Source organism: Tenrec ecaudatus, chromosome 8 (assembly GCF_050624435.1).
Source record: "Tenrec ecaudatus isolate mTenEca1 chromosome 8, mTenEca1.hap1, whole genome shotgun sequence".
NCBI classification, from domain to species: Eukaryota; Metazoa; Chordata; class Mammalia; order Afrosoricida; family Tenrecidae; genus Tenrec; species Tenrec ecaudatus.
The window spans coordinates 12,381,103-12,400,770 of NC_134537.1; the positions used below are offsets into that span (position 1 = coordinate 12,381,103).

At 59.2% G+C, this 19,668-nt stretch overlaps 1 protein-coding gene across 8 annotated transcripts in view; it reads left to right on the forward strand.

Moving 5' to 3' along the window:
- Positions 1–19,668, forward strand: part of SCN5A (sodium voltage-gated channel alpha subunit 5) — a 90,465-nt gene that overhangs the window by 9,016 nt on the left and 61,781 nt on the right. For 5 of the 8 annotated variants that reach the window (XM_075555586.1, XM_075555588.1, XM_075555591.1 and 2 more), the window contains exons 3-10: positions 3,838–3,927; positions 4,257–4,385; positions 10,855–10,946; positions 14,051–14,281; positions 15,980–16,043; positions 17,100–17,241; positions 18,408–18,605; positions 19,387–19,566. In XM_075555586.1, coding sequence (XP_075411701.1) covers positions 3,838–3,927; positions 4,257–4,385; positions 10,855–10,946; positions 14,051–14,281; positions 15,980–16,043; positions 17,100–17,241; positions 18,408–18,605; positions 19,387–19,566 — 1,126 coding nt within the window. Of the gene's footprint in view, positions 1–3,837; positions 3,928–4,256; positions 4,386–10,854; positions 10,947–11,090; positions 11,183–14,050; positions 14,282–15,979; positions 16,044–17,099; positions 17,242–18,407; positions 18,606–19,386; positions 19,567–19,668 lie in introns of all 8 variants that reach the window. The other 3 variants (XM_075555585.1, XM_075555584.1, XM_075555587.1) reach the window with 1 other exon arrangement.

Consider the following 19,668-nt stretch of genomic DNA (forward strand, 5'->3'; position numbering starts at 1 on the left):
TCTACTCAATGGCTGAGTTCGTTATTATCGATGTTGTTGTTGTTGGAGATTCACAAAAGAGTAGGTGGCTTGAATCCACCCAGTGGAACCGCGGAGGAAAGGCCTGGCAGTCTGCTTCCACGGGTTCACAGCCATTGAAATGCTAGGGGCTGGTTACCTCGCTGGCTTTTCATGCCTGCCCTGCAGATGGCAGTGGCTTGGCATTAGATAGTGTTCCCATTTGGCAGATGAAAGCGCTGAAGAAATGGGGCTTCAGCAGGTGCAGAATTGATGCTGAGGGGCCCTCAGACAGAGACCTGAAGCGTAGCCCCCAAAGGTCAGGACTGGACTCTGCCCTTCCCCATCGGTCTGTGTGTTTCTTTTTGCGGCTGCAGCCTGGCTGGGAACTGAGTGGCCTCAAGCAACACGGGTTACGTTAGGGTTCTGAAGATCAGAACTCCCAGTGGGCCTCACGGGGCCCAAAACCCAGGCGTTGACATCCCCTTTCTGGAAGCTCTCCGGAGGGATCTGTGTTCGTCCTTTTCCCAGGCCTGCATTCCTTGGCTTGTGGTCCCCTCCCATCTTCGAAGCCCGTGATGGCCACTTGCCACTCATGCTCCTGTCCCTGCTTCTCTGCAGAAGGACCCCTGTGACTTTGTCGGGCCCACTTGAATCATCTAGGGCTGGGGTTGGCAAGCATCTCAGGTGGAGAGCCAATCCTGCCCCTCACGACAGTTTAAACATCATCCGAGAGACCCCACAGATTTGTACAAACATATAAAATCAGATCCCCACGATCTGAATCGTATCCTGGGAGACGATGGATTTTGTTTGCATGTTCATCTCGACTTCAGGACCACCCACAGCTGACGAATCACAGTTTGCCGACCTCTGACCTAGAGTAACACCCCCGTTTCAAGTTCTCCAGCCACATCTGCAAAGGCCTCCTAGCGGTACAGGCTCACACATTCCTAGGCTCCTAGCTGTTCCTCTGCGTTAACTCTGCTTCCTGGCCTTGTGCTGTCTGTCCATCTCCTCGTCCATAAATGGAGCCCTGCCACCCCCCACTCGCCCCCAGGGTGGTTGGAGGAATCCCATGGGCTTCCCAGGGCGCTGGGACCGAGCCTGGAACCTGGCTAGGGCTTTCAGAACATGCGTTCTTAGCATCCTTCCGTTCTCATTTCGGGAAACGCCTGGGTTCCCCCCTACCACTGGGCCTGTGGGGATGAGTCAGGCCGGTTGAGATATTGTCACCTGTCCAGTCAGGAAAGCCTTGTCGGGTAGCCTGGGCCTGGGGACATGTGTCTAAGGAGAGAGGGGTAGTGCTAACCCGAGGCTATGAAGAACCCTGCCCGTGGAGGGGTGGGTGGACTGAGAGACCAGGGAGAACTCAGGCTTCTTGGGTCACTGGCATTTGAGCTGAACCCCGTGTTGATCATGGAGCCTCCCCCAACCCGATGCCCTGTCGTCTGTGTCAGGTAAGGAGTTGAGGGTTAACTGCATCCGAGTTCCTAGTGAGAAGACAGGGGGTGGGGGGGAAGGTTGGAGGGGCACCTGCCTGGTCAGAGCCCTTTGTGACGCGCCCCCCAGAGCGACCCAGCCTCTCGCCTCACCGTCCAGACTGGAAAACGGCGAAGCCGTGCTGGGAAGGAAAGAGCTTGTCCCCGGAGCTCAATTACTGCCGCTCCCGGGCAGCCTGGGGAATCGCCCGTTTGGCAGCTGCTGTGCGTGGGGCCGGACTTGGGCGTGGTGTCAAGGGCCTGGGGGACACCAGTCAGGCTGTGGAGGGGAATTAATGGGGGCAGAAGAGTGACCCTGTTCCAGAGCGGCCTCCCTGTGGTGCCCAGTCAGGAGGCCAGGGTCTGCCCCATGCTCCTCGGGGCAGGGGGGCTTACAGAATGGAGGGAGGTGTGAGGGAGACCAGTCAGCGGCAGTCAGCTTGAAGTAGTTAGGACTTGCAGCATGAGTCAGGGGCCAGCCGGGGCCCGGGGTACTACAGGTGAAGGCAGAGACCCACCGAGGTGCCCAAGAGCGTGCTGAAGGACACACCTCTGTGGGAGGTGGGCATGCCCAGCAAGGAGCCCCCTGGCCTAGAGTCAGGCTGGCTGTTCACAGGAGTGCTGGCTGCTGAGTGGGGTCTTGTCGGATGAGGAGGAAGGAGTCCAGTGGGTGGACCCGAGAACCAGTGCCGACCGTGGCCTGAGGCAGGAAGCAGTTTGCAAAGCAGTACCTCTGTCTGCCCCACTGGGTGCATGTGTCCTGCCAAGATAGGGAGCCAGGCATTTCTTCAGGGACGGCCCAGCCTAGAGTCAAGCCTGGCTGCTCGTGAGAACTCGGGGGAACAGAAATCCCCGACCCCTGGCCGGTCCCTCCCCTCCAATGTGGCTGTGGACAGAGCCAGGCTGACTGGTTCAAACCTCTGGCCACGGGGTCCCCAAGGACTCTTTCACAGCGATTGTCCCGAGTATCTGGTCCCTACCAGGGTACCAGTGCAGGTGTGGGCGAGGAGACGGGGGCTAGCCTCAGTGGTGACGGCTGTGGATAGAAGGGGCCCCCGCAGCCCCGTGTCTCCCATAGGGACCCTGTCTCACTGACCTGGCAGCACTGACCAGCCCTGGGGCACTGGCTGAGTTTCTTGGTGGTGCCACCGTATCAGCAGGACCACCAGAGGGTGGCTTTACGAGGGTGGGGCGAAGATATGGGTTTCTGCCTTGTTAATTTTAGCTTCTGGGGGCCGCTCTGCAGGAAGAAATGGAGCTTCCTACTGTAGAGTTAGGGTCTCGGAAACCCACAGAGGCAGCTCTACTCTGCCCTGCAAGGTTGCTATGAGTCGGCACCCATGCGATGGCAGTGGGGGTTGTTGGGGACCTGTGCTCTTCCATCTGTGTCTCTCTGATCTGGATATTATTTAGACAAGGCTACATTGAGGACATGCCCACCCTGACGGGGCTTCCTTGGCAAACTAACGATGCCCGTGTTTCCAGATAGTGACCTCCGCCAACCAAAACCAGACTCTCTGCGGTGTGCTGACTCATGAGTGGATGCCGACCCATCAAGACCCTGTAGGACTGGGGGGAGAGCTACCCCTGCGAGTTTCTGAGACTCCTAACTGTTTGCGGGAATAGAAAGCCCATCTTTCCTCCGTGTAGCAGCTAGTGGTTTCAAACTGCCAACTTGGCGAATCGCAGCCCCTGGCATCACCACGGCGCCACCACCAGGACAGGCCCCCTCGGGTCATTCCTAGAGGAGCCCTGATGGGGTGGCTGTGAGTTGGGGGTGTTGACCACAAGGGCCGCCATTCGAAACCACCAGCCGCTCTGCGGTTGGTGAGAAGACGGGGCTTTCTACTCCTATAAAGAGTGACCGTTTCAGGTATCCCCAGGGCAGGTCCTATAGGGGCACCGTGAAACTCAAGGGAGCATTTCAGTCCTGGGCATCGACCCCATGCCAGTGAGTTTGGTTGTGATCGATCTACTCATGCCGTCGTGTCTGACGCGCGGGGATCCTTTTTCACAGGGGTCGCGATTCATCACAGTAGCAAAACGACAGTGATGAAGTAACAACAAAAATCGTTTTATGGTTGGGGGCGCCACCACATTAGGAACTGTATTAAAGGGTCTTGGCATTAGGAAGGTTGAGGACCACCGCTCCATGGGGTTTCCAAGGCTGTGAATCTTTACGGATGCAGTCACGTCTGTGCCCCCTGACCTTTCTCTTAGCAGCCTAGCACCTAACCTTACACTGATCCAGCAGGGTTCCTTCACCGGGGCCCAGAGGGCTGGGGTTCCAGGACATATTTGGGGGGCACCCTCGCCCTGCCACACCCTGCGCCGTGACTTTTCCTTGACCCCAGGCCACGCTCTTCAGCATGCTCATCATGTGCACCATCCTGACCAACTGCGTGTTCATGGCCCAGCATGACCCCCCATACTGGACCAAGTATGTCGAGTAAGTATCCCGGGACTTCTCCACGCCACGCCACAACCCCAAACGTCACCTCACAGGAGGGCCGTGTCCAGGCCCAGGGACTCGCCACCTAGGGGCTCCTTGGCCCAGCCCCTCCCCTCTTTTGCCTCTCCTAGTCCTGCTCGGTCCCCGTGGTCGGCAGTTCAAAACCACCAGCAGCTCCTAAGGAGCAAGGCCGGGCTTTCTTCTCCCGCCAACAGTCCTGGAAAAAATCCACAGAGGGCACTGTGAGAATGCAGCGGGTGAGGGGGTTGGGGGCTGGGGGGTCCTGCGTGCGGCCTGACCTGAGGGCTTTCGGCCTCTCTCCCCAGGTACACGTTCACGGCTATTTACACATTCGAGTCTCTGGTCAAGATCCTGGCCCGAGGCTTCTGCCTGCACGCGTTCACCTTTCTGCGGGACCCCTGGAACTGGCTGGACTTCAGCGTGATTGTCATGGCGTAAGTACCGGCTTGTTGTCCCAGGCCGAGCCAGGCCTGTCTCACTATGTGTGGGGGGTGGAGGTGGGGGGTGGGAGGGGGAGTTTGCACCACTGCCAGCCCCTCAGCTGCCCGCCATGGCCACTGGCCGCTCCCTACAGTCTGCTGCTCCATCCTACAGTCAGGAGGACGAGGTGAAGGCCCCCGGCTCATCTGGTGGGGAGGGATGGATCCAAAATTGCCCAGGCAGGCTGTGGTGGCCAGGCCGCCCTGTGCTCCAGGGACATCATTAAGACTCGGCTTAGCATCCTCTGCTCTTTCCACCCAGAGAAACCAATATGATAGCCCCAAATCCCTGAACTGCCTTCGACAGTGACCTGATTCCAAAGTGATTAAGATGGAGACGGCAGGAGAGAGGAGCCTGGGGAAGCCGGCAGGCAGTCCCCAGGACTCTGGCCAGCCACACAACTTGGCCCCCCGCTGCCACGCCACCACGCAGGGCGTCGCATCTGGACACACCCGACCGCTTTGCTGGGACAGTGGGCTGGTTCCTAGGAGCCCCAGTGAGGACGGTGCGGGGGGCCAGACAGAAAGGCTGGCTGGTGGGCTGGCTGGCTGGGGCTACTTGGTCCCATTTTGCAGATAAAGAAACTGTTGCCAGGCTCCGTCAGAAGGTGACAGCAAGCTCTGATCCGCCAAGGCCCCTCCTCCTTGCCTCGGCTGGCGTGGGCCCTGCATGCTTGGCAGAGGGGTAGGGGAGCGAGCAGGGCAGGCCTCCCTGCAGCGCTGTGTTGAAGCCGTCCCTCTGAGAGCTTGGTGTGTGTACCCAGTATGTGCAGGGCAGGCCTCAGAGGGCTTTGCTCCCCACCCTTACATGGCCTGGGCTCCCTGACGGTGGAAAGAAGGCCTGCGCTGGGCTAGGCGGGTTCACGGCTTCAGTTCACCTTCCCCTCTAGGATTCTCATATTTGCTGAGCCTACCTCTTTCCGGCCAGGCGTGGGTCAAACCCAGGCCATGAGCAGGCGGAGAAAAGCAGGTGATTAGAATGTGCCTCTGTCTCTCCACAGGCTATGTGTGAGCTGAGGCTAGCTAGGGGCCAGGTTGTGTGGCCATCTCTTCGGTAGATAGATGGGGACACTGAGGCTGGCATCAGTCTCCAGTGTCAATGAGGCCTGGCCACAGCAGAGTGAATGGGCAGGAGGCTGGTGGGAACTGTGGACACAGAGGTGATAGGCCAGCAGTCAGACCTAAGTGGGATAGGAGCCAGGCTCTGGGCTGCCATCTTCAGGAACCACTGTGTGGACCATAGACTGAAGGGGAAGGCCAGTCGGAAGCTGTGTTCTTCGAGCTTGGGAGAGAGGGCTGGGGATGGAGAAGATGAGACGCGGTCAGGTTCTGGCTGCATCTTGAAGGAAGGATGGACCGCCACAGCCCGCGGGGCCTGGGCAGCTGGGCATGTGGTGTTGCCTTGGGTTTTTGTGCCATGGAGGGAGGTGGGGGCCAAGGGAAGAGGAGAGACCAGAGAGAAACCAAGAGGACCACCGGGAGGTGGCTGGTGTTTAAAGCCAGGAGCTCAGAGGGGTCTCGAGCATAACGGGGAGGCAGCGGGTGGTTGAAGGTTGACCCAGAGACTTCACCGTGCTCCGCTCCAGCACCACCATGTCCGGAAGACCCCCGGAGAGCGAGCGAAGACCACCAGAGGGAACTGGCTGGGGAGGCTAGGAGAAAAGAGGGAGGGAGGATCATGGGCCCACCACTGCTGGCCAAGAGGTGAGCCGAGAAGGGGCCCCAGGGTCACTGGTGACCTTGAGCATGGTTCCAATGGAGTGGCAGGTGGACCGGGTAAAAGAGGGCTCACAGGGGTGGGAGGGGCAGGCGTGGCTGTGGGCAGCCTGTGAAAGCAAACTGGAAATGAGGTGCTGGCCGAGAGAGGGCCGTCAAAGGAGGAGGTGTCTTTGCCAGCCGAGGGACTGGTGCGGGAGAGGGGGGACGTTTGAAATTGTTGAGAGGTGGGGACATTGCTGGACAACGTCCCTGAGTTGGTCCAAGAGGGGGTTGGAGCCGATGCGCGGGTGGAGAGTTGGCCACACTCACGCGCCAGGAAGGCAGGCAGACATTGCTGTGAAGATGGAGACAAGAGGGTTGATGATAAGGGGAGAAATCTCTGCGCTGATTGCTCCTATTTTCTCAGGGAAATGAACAGGATCATCAGCCGAGAGGAAGGAGTGAGGGGGTCTGTCTGAGGCAGAGGAGAGTGAGGGGGCGTGTGTTTCTTCAAGCCGGAGCGAGCTCAGGACAGCAGTTTGGGAATAGAGCAGGTTGCCAGGCTCCAGGGCGCCCTGTGTTGTGGGGAGACCATTCTCCATGAGGCCTCGGGGCCCAGTGTCTTTGGGAAGGGGCTTCAGGCTGAGGGGGGGCTGTGTCCACCTGAGCCATGCTACTCATCCATTCCTAGCCCCTGAGCAAGACTTGTGTCACCACAAAGAAGTTGTAAGACCCCAAGGAAGGCAGTGCCTGGACCCTGGGGCCATGCAGGAGTCAGGCTTCCACTCATCCCTCACTGCATCCCCAGCATGTGCTGAACAGGACACCGGCCCTGTGGAGTCCTCCTGTCCTGTCCTGCCCTATTCCGCCCCGCCTTGTCTGCGAGGTCCCAGGGGAACCCTTCCCCCCAGACAAAAATCACAGAGGAGCCTCCTCTTCAAGCCTGCGTGTCCTGTGAGCTGCCCAGACATGGTGTCAGTAGCGCCCATGGGGACCTCCGGCTTTCTGCCCCTGTCTGGACCCACTTGGATTCTGGGTTGAGAGCGGTCTCTGCCTTTGATGGAGGAAACCAAGTCAGGACAGCCTCTGAACCGGGTTCTGCTGTGAATGGCTGAGACCTTGAACAAAGTCTCTAGCCCAGAAACTTTCATTTAATCCGCCGTCCATCCGCTCTCCATTTTACAGGCAGAGAAACTAAGGCTCAGAAAGAGCCTTTCCCACTTGCCCCAAATTATAGAACCAGTCAACTGCAAAGCTGGGGCTGGAACGGCCTCCTAGTACCCAATCACGGGATGGACAGGAGAGATGCCCCTGAAGCTGATGCCTCAGCTGACCCCCATCCCACCAAGTTAAGGGCATGTGGGAGCTCTCGGCATGTAGTGGGTTAGGTGTCAGGATGCTCGCTGTAAGGTTGGCAGTTCAAACCCACCAGCTGCACCTCGGGAGAAAGTTGAAACTTTCTGCTCCCGTGCAGGTTTACAGCCTCGGCCACCGGCAGGTGGGGCAGTTCTGCTCTGTCCTGTAGGCTGGCTGTGCAAATCTGCCCCTCAGCAGGAGTGGGGATGGGTGGGGGAGGGACCGAGGAGATGCAGGGAACACCCCACACCCCACACTGGAGCTCAGCTTTCGACTCTCCAGCCACAGCTTTTCCTGTGGTCCCCCCTCCCTCCACCCCACTTCCAGCTGGGCACCTGCTAGTTAGCATAGCCTCCCACCTTCTGGGGTTGTTATGGAAACCAAACCTGGCTGGGAAGGGAGGGAGGACAGAGAGGAGGGAGGCTGTCACGGCCATTGCTAACTCCGTAGCTGATGGCAGTTACCTAGCAGCCTGGGAGCCTAACCGGACAGCAAGCTTGGGGTGAGAGGACCCCGGAGCACCAGGAAAGGCACTGGGGCTACCACCGACTGCCCAGCTGGACAGGAGTGGGATAGGATGAAGTCTCGGGTCTGCGCTTCCTCGGGACCCCTGCTTAGCCTCCCAAAGGCTCCCCAAACCCACCCACACCCCCGCACTGGGGCTGTTATGATGAGATGGAAGACTGGTCTACTACTCTCTTCTCCAATGTCAGGACTGGAGGTCCCACCCCAGCCGGCTGCCCAATGCAGGCTCCCTCCTGCCTAGCCACCCTCGGGGACCTAACAGGAGGCCAAAGTGGGCTCTGGCTTGGGAAGAGCAGAAGCCAGGCTTGGAGTGGAGTAGCCAGCCCTTCACTCTCTCCAGGCCCCTCCTGGGGCCCCCTCCCAGGCCCAGCATGCCCCCAGAACCACCAGCCCCTTTCTGCTCTTGCCCTTCAACCAGCCTTACAAGCCTGTGTGGGCAGCACTGCGATTGTCCAGCCCAATTCTGTCACCGGACCTTGTCCCCTTGGGATCCCACCTTCTCCATGCTCAGCACGGGCTGAAGAGGCAGGCTGTGAGCAGGGGGCCAGCGCTGTCTGCAGAGGACACCACCGTGGGGCAGGTTCAACAAACGGGCACGCCGAGGACAGGCAGAGTCTAAGGGGAGATTCCAGGATACTGTGAGGGACAGACAGCTGGGGAGGCACCAGGACAGCTGCTTCCCTCTCTGGTGTGCCTGCTGCTCCGCCAACTCCCCTGAACTGTCTGTCTGGAGCAAGCCAGAGCTGATATCCCGGCCAGACAGGGAACCTGGAGCCTCCGGCCAGCTGCAGCCCAGACTCCGTGGGATGGCAAGACCCAACACTGCCCCAGGCTCAGCATGATAGGCTGGTGTCTGCATGGAGTCCCCCAAGCCTGGACGAAGACCCAGAGATGGGCGTGAGGGGCTGAACTGTCACAGAGAATAGGAAAGCCCAGAGGAGCTGAGTGGGAACTTGGATCAGATGAAGAGGTACCCGTGGGTCGGAAGAAAGGAGGTGATTTCTAGTCCTCCCTGGAAGATCTGACTGCAGTCCTGGAGGCAGACAGGCAAGCAGAAGCGAGTCCCAGGGGATGGGGGATGGAAGTCACACCACAGAAGGGGTCTGGTGTCACCAGAGGAAAGAAGGTATGCTCAGCCAAGTCTCCTCCCTGAAGGGCTGCAGTGGACAAGGAGACAGCATCAGCAGTCCCCCGAACCTCGTGGAGATGCAGGTGGCCCCAGAGCGCGTGTTGGGAAAGGTGGTTTTGGCCCAGCATCCGTGAGAACTGGACCAGACCTAACCCCAGGACATTGTCCTCTGGCACAGCTTCCCCCTCGCCGCTTGAAGGTGACCTCGGACATCACCTGAAGGTCCAGATGGACCAGCAGCCTGAGGCTCACGCACTGTCAGCCCTCACCAGCCTCACAGGACCACCACCCTAGACCTGATGTCACTCAGACACCCGGGTCAGACATGAGACTGAACGTCAGACATCCTGAGTCCAAGGCCCTTGATTAAACATTGCACACCTTCGGTTAAATGTCAGACACCCCGGAGTCAAAGGCCTTGGTTAAATATCACAGGTCCGCCGTCGCTGTCTCAGGGGCCTTGGCCACGCAGTGTCCCTCCATACCTCAGACACCTCGTGGTCATGTGCCCTTCTGCTGCGTGTCCCCGCATCTGGCTCAGGCAGACCCTTGCTCTGTGCCTGTGGAGGCACTGGCAGACATGGCTGGCCAGACTCTGAGGGTGGCCCCCGTGCCGTTCAACCCTGCGGGGTGTCTCTGGGGCCCAGGCAGGGCAGATGCTGTCCTCAGCTGGGGACAGAGGCAAGGCCATCCCTGTGTGATAGGAAGGCTCCTGGGGTGAGACGGGGGAAAGGGCTATTCTCCAGGGAGAAACAGGTGTCACCTGTTCTCTTTTCTCATTTTGTGTTGGCCGTTCGCTGTGAGCAGCTCTGGCAGCCCCCCTTTTCCCAGCGCGATGGTTCTCAACCTTCCTCATGCCGAGGTCCTCATGCTGTGGTGACCCCAACCATGAAATTATTTTTGATGGGACTTCATCACTGTCATTTTGTTACTGTTACAAATTGGGCGACCCCTGTGAAAGGGTCTTTCGACCCCCACCCCACACAAAGGGGTCAAGACCCACAGGTTGAGAACCGCTGTCCTAGCGTAACTCCTCTGCCTTGGGAGCTCATGGCGCCTCCCATTGCATGCTGGGAGCCAGACACTGAGGTACAGAGATCTGTAGGTGGGAGGAGTGACCTTTGACCCCTCCCACCCGCCACTCCAAGGCCGATCTCAGCCAGGGCTCCCAGGTCCCATGTTTGGAGAACGTGGGCTCTGACCAGGCTATGGAAGACACAGGAGCACGCAAAACTTCCCCGTCCCCTGACGGGAGGCTGCTTTCCTCCTCTCTCTGACCTGGCTCCGGCCCCGGGCCCTGCCTGGTGGTCCCATTGTCACAGTCACCAGTGGCATGGGGAATGTGGCAGGAGCCCTGGTGGCATAGTGAGTGTCACGTGGGGCTGCTAACCTCAAGGTCAGCAGTTCTAAACCAACCAGCTGGGAAAGACCCCCAGAGGCAGATCCAGCCTGTCCTGCAAGGTCTCTGAGAGTCAGTCTGGATTGACTCGGTAACAGTGAATGTGGTTTGCTCCCCAGGGACCTGCCCGGGTCCTTGCAGCATCCCCAAACCGAAGTGCCCTGTGGCATGAGGATGGAGATGGGAGGACAACCTGGGGTGCCCGGGGACCACCCCCAGCTCTCCCTGCGGGTGAGGGAGCAGGGAGAGGGCTGGCCAGGGAGGGCTGGCGCCGGTTCTGCTATGTAATTCCCAATAACTGTGGTTTGATTCTGCAGGTATGTATCAGAAAGTATAAAACTAGGCAATTTGTCGGCTCTTCGAACTTTCAGAGTCCTGAGAGCTCTAAAAACTATTTCCGTTATTCCAGGTAAGATGCTGAGACTTTTGCTTTCTGGTCTCCGCTGCCAGTGATTCTCTCTCTGTCTCCCACCCTCACCCACCCCCTCCTCTGACTGTGTGCCTCCTCCTGGCCTGTGGTCACTGTCTCGTGTGTGGCTCTCCCTTGTTACAGATACACAACTGAATTTGTGGACCTGGGCAATGTCTCAGCCTTACGCACCTTCCGAGTCCTCCGGGCCCTGAAAACTATATCAGTCATCTCAGGTGACAATCAGGTTAAACGCCAAGGCTGCCACGGCCCGCGCCCGGCCTTCCCACCCCCCCTGGGAGCTGAGGCAACCTCCCGGAAGGCTCCTTCGGATGTGCCTGTCACCAGAATACTTCCCAGAACACCGGGTGTGGGGGCAGCAATCACACCACCGGACCCCCCACAGACGCCCCGGGGCCAGCTCACAGAGCCCCAGGGCAGGGACTGCAATTAAAACTGAGTGCCAAATTCTTCCCCAGAGAGTTCAATATTGCCAAACTGGGCACGCGAGGCTTAAGAGTGTGCGCGTGTGAACTGCACCCACCCGGCAGCGCCCTCTTCTAAAGGGCTGTGTTTGAGGAAGCCCGCCCGCAGATGCACAGATCCAAAAAGGCAGGCAGCAGCTCTGGGCACTCTCTCTCTGATGGCTGCGTGCCCAGCGCCTGCCTCCCCCTACACCCTCGGGTGGTGTGCGCGCCCCCGCCCCCCTTTGTGAGCCAGCGGTGTATTCTGTGGACAGGCGCCGATGGGCCTTGGCGTCTAACAGCCCTTGCTGCATGGTGTAGAAGTTTAGCAGACCATGCATGGTAGCCTCCGCGACAAATCCTCCTGGACAGATGTTGGCAATTGCACCTGGGAAGGGAAGCCTCTGTCCAGATGGCTGCCCTAGGACGCTCTCCGAAGACGCCTGGGGCTTCCCGGGTTCACGTGGTGTGAGGCGCCTGCGCACCACCTCTAGCTCTTCTTCGAGCACCCAGAATAACGCCCTCCCCACTCGTGGGTGAGCTGTGCCCAGGGGCTCCCCGGGGAAGCCTTTTCCAACTGCTGCCACCCGCAGACCCAGAGAAGGTGCTGCTCATGCCACCACTCTGGGGAGGGCTTAGAACTTGTGGGCAGAAGTAGGTCGAGAAGATGGCTGCACCCCCTCCTGATTTGGGGAGTAGCTTCTTAGGCCTTGGGTCTGCATTAATTGTCACTCTACCCGGGAGCCAGGGGCCTGGTCATCAGCTCCCCTGGGGAAGGCACACTCTCCCCACCTGTGGTTAATTACCTGGTCCACGGAGCCCTGACTTACAGTGTCCAAACGGACTCTCAGAATGCCACTCCTGGCCTCTGAGTCCATGGTGCCATGTACCCAGAAGCCACTTGCCTCCTTTTGTCACCGGGTGCTAACGAGGTGATACCAACTCATCACAAGCCCCTGTGGTAAAGGGCTTCCGAGGTCTGTGTTCTGGAGGACTTCCTGGGGGAAGTAGCTCCCAAGCTGAGCTTGGATAGCCTCGGCCCTCTCTGGACCTCAGCTTCCTTCTTTAAAGAGAAGGTGGATTCATTACCCTGAGCCATGTCCACCCCTGCCCGCCAGAACCTCTGTGACTCAGAGGGTCTCCCCAGTCCCACCAGGGCCCTTGTGGGGCTATTTCAGGGAGAAACCTGGGATTTTGCTGCAATCGGTCAGCCGACAGTGAAATTTGTGAGATGGGTACAAGGGCAGGTCTGTGCACCCCACCTAACTCCCAGGGATGCTGTACCCAAGCAGGGCCTGGAGGAGCACTGCTCAGTTGTGACCAGTGTCCTTTGGGCCAAAGGTAGTGTCGCCTAGCAGTTGAGGCTGGGGCTAGCTTGGGTTTGGGAGTTGTGCCCCACCCCACCCCACCCCATGCTTGGTTCTTGCCGTGTCCACAGGGGCTGCAGGCCCATGAATAGGGCTGGGCGCATGCCCACAGAGACCATAGACTATAGGATGTAGACTCCCAGACCACCACCCCCACTCCCCCGCTCAGGTTCCTGCAGGGCCCACTCCTTGCCAGGCAGTTACCAACATCTGCCAGGACGATTTCGATGGGAGCGCTGAGTGCCTCTGAGCCTGGGCAGGGGGCAGCATTCCAGCGTGGTGAGGAGGATGCCCTCTCCCATCAGGGTGCTTGCCCGGCGCTGCCTCCCTGTCTCTGGGTCATGGGCACAGCAGCCACGGATGCTCCTAACACATTAACCGGATGGATGGATGGAGCTTAATCTGAGATCTGGCCGCTTTCTGGTGGGGGGGGGTGGTGGGGGAGGGGGGCAGGAAACTGCAGGGGGTGCTACAGATGGAAGAACCCCAGCTCCTGGAGCCCTGCAGGCACCGGCCACCGGACGCAGGGTGGTTGGTCCCCGCAGGCCAGGCCGAGGGCGTCTAGTGTGCTTTTCTTTCCCTTCGCTGCGTGTGGTGCTGGCTTCCGTGGGGAGCTGGGCCGGGCAACTAACACATCACATCCTTTCTGCTCTGGGGAGTGGAGGGTGTGGCTGGGGGAGGGGGGACCCAGAGGGACAGAGCAAGTGGGGAAGATTCAATATGGGCCAAGCCCTCCCTCAGAGGTGGAGAAAGTTCCCGAGGACACAATAGGCCCCTTTATACAGGCTCCATTGCCTTGCCAAAAACCTTCCCAGAGCCTCTGTCCTACACACATGGCAGGCAGCCCCTGCATTATGCCCAGATCCTGGGTCCCCAAGGTTCCTCTCCCCCCCCAGACCATTCAGCCATCAGAAAGTGGGATGGAGGACCCTGACAGGGGATGGATGGAGGCAGATGGCCCTGCTGCCCGGGGGCTCCACCTAAAGGAGCGGGCAGGTGGCCAACCTTGGCCCCACCAAAGGGGCACAGACACAGCGTGTCTGTGGATTCAAGAGAACAGCGTTTCCATACCTCTTTATGGAAAGGAGAGGAGAGGGGACCCAGGTCCCCTCTGAAGGTATGAGATTAGGACAGGATCCGAAAGACTTTAAAAGCCCAGGGGGAGAAATTCTCTCCTTTTGGCCCCCCTCCATGTATGTCGTGGCTGCTGCCCCTTGCCCCTGCTCAACCGGGGCACCCTGCGGTGACCCCGCCTCCTCCCTCCCTTCCCCAGGCCTGAAGACCATCGTGGGTGCCCTGATCCAGTCTGTGAAGAAGCTGGCCGACGTGATGGTCCTCACGGTCTTTTGCCTCAGCGTCTTCGCCCTCATTGGCCTGCAGCTCTTCATGGGCAACCTGAGGCACAAGTGTGTGAGGAATTTCACGGAGCTCAACGGCACCAACGGCTCCGTGGAGGCCGACGGGCAGGTCTGGAAGTCACTGGACATGTACCTCGACCATACAGGTGTGGCCTCCCTCCTTGCCCCACTGCCCATGTACTCAGTGGTCCAGAGGGGTCTTCCTGAAAGGACCAGGGTGGGGGACCTCCACAGCCCTGGCCCCACCAGGTCCCCCAAACACCCTGCCATGTGCTCAGGGACCCCAGACCCTGCCCTCGGGAGCGGACTTAGGGCCCGGGGCTTGAGGAATGAGAGTGATGGAGTTAGATGGAGAGGCAGCAGCAGCTGGGTTTGGAGGGAGGACCGTGAGGGACTATTGGGAATGGTGGGGAAGCAGGCCTGCGGAAGGTTGTCAGCTTAGGGAGAGGTGGGACCTGGGGCTGGCTTATGCTGAGACTTGCAGGTGAACATTGGGCCTGTCGGGCAGGGCAAGTTCCCGGTCAACCCCAGTGTTCTTCTCGGGGTGCTGATTTCTACCTGCCTGTACCCCCAGAGCTTGGCGATTGTGCACAGTGATGTGAGCCCCTCCTAGGGTCCCTCTACTTACAGTCGAGCCTGGTGGCTAGCACTTCTCTGGATGGGTACCATCTCTCAAGCAAAGGTGGACACAGCCAGCAGTCCAGGTTTCAGGCCACAAGAGACATGTTCTAAATTTCGATCCTCTTGCATAAACCAGCAGGGGACTCTGGGAGGAGAAACCTAGAAACTGGTTGAGTGGATGGAGGAGCTGTAGGGGTGCTGTAGTTAAAGCGCTCTGTGACTAAGCAGAGTCAGTTGGGGCTCCCATGGAAGTTCTTTACTGCCCCAGTGTTGGTCACTGTCAGTCAGAATAGACCCAGCAGAGATCACCATACAGCAGAGCCTTGGTAGCGCTGTTGGCTCAGCAGTGGGCTGCTAGCTGCCAAGGTTGTTGGTTCAAACCACCAGCCGCTCCTCGGGAGAAAGATGAGGCTGGCTGCTCCTGTAAAGGTTTGCAGCCTCGGAAACCCGATGGCACTGGGTGAGAATTTGGGTTCGCCAGCTTCCCTGGCCCCTTGCACCCCTGGTTGGGGGACAGGGTCTCTGTGAGGCTGAGGGCCTGAACCCCAGGTCCGCAGTGAAGCTGACCACATGCTGCTCCTGCTGCTCCGGGGGGTCACGCTTTGAGAACTGCTGCCCAGAGGTAGGCAGGCAGTGGTGCGGCGGCAGACAGGCACTGACAAGTTTTCCCATCAAGGAGAGGATGGGGTTGGGAATCTGTGTTGCCCCTGGACCAGCTCAGTTCCCTCTCTCCCCTCCCAAACCAAAGTGTTGCCATGGTGACTGTGGCAGGCATTGCCTCTGCCACTTTCTACCCAGGAGAGGGGCTCCAGAGCTGGGCAGCAGCTTGCTGAGGCTGCGTGCGGACTCTGCAGCCTGGCTGGAATTCACCTACTAGTTTTGGGCCTTGTAGGCCCTCTTAGTGGTTTGGGGCTGGGGCAGAAGCTCCCCTGGAAACAGCTGAGGCCCTGCTCAGGACATCCTGTGTCCCTCAGGCACTTGGGGACACGTGGGCAGTAGGAAGTCAGAGGAAGGTGGGGGGCAGGGGAAGCCAGAGAAGAAGTCTCAGGCTTGGCAAGGCAGAACAGTTGGAGGCAGGGCAGGGGCAGAGAAGATGAACACGCCTCCCCCGTTAACCCCACAGCAGTTCCTGTGCCTCCCAGGGCCCTGGACACAGGAGGGGAGCCCGCCCCACCAGGATTCTGAGCCCGAGCACCCCTCACCCTCAGCTGTCTCTCTTACAGGCAATTACCTACTGAAGAATGGGACCACTGATGTCTTACTGTGTGGGAACAGCTCTGACGCTGGGTATGTGCCACCCACTGCCAGGCTCACCTTGCCAGCTGCAGGTGGGGAGGGTGGGGGGATCCTGCCACTGACCATGCCACGCTTGCTTGTGCCTCTGACTCGGGAACAGTGGGGCCTCCCCTGCCAGGGCCCTGGCACCACCCTACCCCACCCCCATCCGCCTTTCTCTCAAAGGAGGTAGAATGCTGGAAATGAGATGGGGGAGGGGGGAAAGGGGGGGACAACCAGGTGGCCTTGCAGGATCCCTCACCAGCTCACCCCTAGCTCCACTCCTTCCAGAAGTGCCCACCCCCGCCCTAAGATTGCTCCACCCCACTCCTGTCTCCATGCCCTCCCTGTCCGTCTGTCTGTCTGTTGCGGTGAACATGGCCTCCCCTCAAGGGCAAGCCAGGTCTGGGCAGGGTGTTCAGGGATGCCCCCGTACTCTATGCAGCTTCCAAGGTCCGGGTCAGCACAGCTGCGGCCTGGGGAACACGGGGAGGGCCACTGAACAGACTCGCCCTGGTGGAGGGTGCTCTTCAGAGTTGTATCCCCTCATCTCTGAGTATAAAGTCCCGGAACCAAGGTCTGCTATCCTTGTTGCTAAGGAGATGGGCTGAACGGTCCTAGGGACCTCTTGGCTGCTTCCCCCTGCTTGCTGAATCTGTCTCTGTCTCACACACACACACACACACACACACACACACACACTTCCATGACCTGCAGCTCTGTCTTAGTAGTGCCAATTGGCACTCTCTCCAGATGTGACCCAGCCCCAGCACGCCCACCCCTGAGTCCTTCCTTAAACCGATACTTACAGCCCCATCTTAACCTCAGCACCCTGGCAAGCAGACAGGCAGTTGGAGAGACAGAAGGGCCTGAGGGAGTGGGTGGGGGTGTCACGTGAGCAGAAGGGCGCAAGCAGAACCCAGGCAGGTGTGAAAGGGGGAGGCGCAGCATGAGTGAGTCCACGAGGCAGGGCCCGGTGGTACGCTTCTGGGAGCTGCCCGGGGAGCTGAGTCAGGTGGGTAGGGGCCTCCCCACAGCCTGAGAGGGCGTGCACGGGTCTAACTCCAGGACGTGTCCTGAGGGCTACCGGTGCCTGAAGGCAGGCCAGAACCCGGACCACGGCTATACCAGCTTCGACTCCTTCGCGTGGGCTTTCCTGGCGCTCTTCCGGCTGATGACACAGGACTGCTGGGAGCGCCTCTACCAGCAGGTGGGTGTGTGCCTGCGTGCATGCCTGCGTGAGTGTGTGCATGTGCGTGCATTGGTGCATGAGTGCGTGAGTGTGTGCATGCGCGTGCATCGGTGCATGAGTGCGTGAGTGTGTGTATGCGCGTGCATTGGTGCATGAGTGCGTGCGGGAATGAGTGCATGCCTGAGTGAGTGTGCATGCGCGTGCATTGGTGCATGCCTGCGTGAGTGTGTGCATGCGCGTGCATTGGTGCATGAGTGTGTGCGGGAATGAGTGCATGCCTGCATGAGAGTGCATTCATGCATGCCTGCATGAATAAGTATGTGTGTGGGTGGGTATGTGTGTGCATGTGTGAATGCATAAGCGTGTGGGTGGGTGCGTGAGTGCGTGTGAATGCATGTGTGTGTGTGTGTGTGTGTGTGTACCAGCAGAGGGGTACCATGTAGGGGGCCCAGCAGTGGCCTGGGCTGCACCCGCTCTATTCCAAAGCAGCCCAGCAGCTCCCTCTGTGCCAGAGCAGCAGAGGGGCCAGAGCAGGACAAAGCTCTATTTTCCTGTCCCTGGCGGGGGGCACAGCTGTCCTGGTGGTGCCAGCAGGATCCCTGGGTTTGAAACAAGCAAAAGGACTTGCTCTCTCCTCATGAAGGAGAATCGGTCTCTTTCTGTAAAAGGCTCCCGTCGCACAGGACGCTCTGTAGGCAGGACGCCGCCCGCTCCGTGTCGGTCATCCTGGTTCTGACTCACAGTCACTCAACGTAGCACAGAATGAAACACTGGGCGGGCCTGTGCCATTCTCGCCATGGTTAGAGGCCAACAATGCAGCCCCGTGTCCCTCCATCCTCTCGCAGGTCTTCCTCCTGGGCCCTGCCCCTCTCTTCTCCCCAGCACGATATGCTTTTCCAGGGACAGATCTCTCCTGATAACGTGTCCCAGTACCTCAGATGAACTGGTCATCCTAGCCTCTAAGGAGCCTCCTGACTGTCCTGGAGGGCAGGAGCCTCCATGCCAGTACAGCTGTGACGGGAGTGACAGGGTGGGGTCCTGCTGGGAGAACAGCCTCTGTGGCCCAGATGGGGGCCCCATAAAGCCCCATCACAGCCAGGCTGCATGACTTGGAAGTGCCACGGCCGTAAGAGACCCAGAGTGACTCTTCTGCTTTCCTCTCCCTCCCACCCATCCCCCTCCAGACCCTAAGGTCAGCCGGGAAGATCTACATGATCTTCTTCATGCTGGTCATCTTCCTGGGCTCCTTCTACCTGGTAAACCTGATCCTGGCTGTGGTCGCCATGGCCTACGAGGAGCAAAACCAGGCCACCATCGCCGAGACCGAAGAGAAGGAAAAACGCTTCCAGGAGGCCATGGAAATGCTCAAGAAAGAGCACGAGGTGGGTGGTCAGTGCCGCCTGGGTGCATCCTGTCCAAGCTCTCACCCAGTGGGTGCAGTGCACGCTGGGTAAAGCTGGTGCCAGTGGGTGTGGTGCACACATAAGGCCGGTGTCTGTGGGTGGCAGCAGGGCAGGATCTATTGGACTGGATAAGATGTGCCAGGCGAAGGCTTCTTTAAGAGTTTGGAATAGATGTTGGGAAACAGAACATACCTGCTGGGTAAAGAAAGTGCCTATTCACAAGGCGCCCGAGGGGGAGCAGGTACCTGCGGGCGTTCAGGTGGGCCCTGTGACCCTGATATAAGTCAGGGACTCTTGTTCCCGGGAGCCATGCTGTCTTCTAGGGGAAGGCGGTGATGCTGGCTAGGGGTAGTGGCTCCCGGACAGCTGGGTTAAAGAGGCTCGTGCAGCCCTGTTCCCTCCATGGAAGATGCTGGAGGCTGATAACAGAACTCTGAGCGTCAACTTGTCTTCGCAGTGCCACACTACTCCTTGGTCCTCAGAACTTTCTGGAAGAGCCCCTGGTGTCTAGTTCCACCAACTTCCTCTGCTCACCAACACTCCTCTCACCTATCCTCCATGCTTCCTCTTCCCACGGGTTGCTCACTTCAGCCAGTCTCTCCAACAACCCTGCGCCTGCCAGGACGCCCCTGTCTTCCATGCCCACATTTGATGGCTGGGTGCCAATCCGTGGCATTCAGAGACCCCTGTGCTGCCATACATAGCCTGAGGCATCCCAGTCTCAATAACTGGAAATTCCTTCCTTCACACCCCTTTCCAGGCCCTCACCATCAGGGGTGTGGACACTGTGTCCCGCAGCTCCTTGGAGATGTCTCCTTTGGCCCCCGTCACCACACGGGAGCGAAGAAGCAAGTGGAGAAAACGGGCGTCTTCAGGGACAGAGGAGGGCGGGGATGACCGGTTCCCCAAGTCGGACTCGGAGGATGGCGTCAGAGTCATGGTAAACCCGGCGGCGGTGGCCGCAGGTGTGGGTGCTGTCCCTTACCTGTTTGACCTAGTTCCTCAATATTGAAGCTGGAGATGGGGGGGCACCCCCATGATG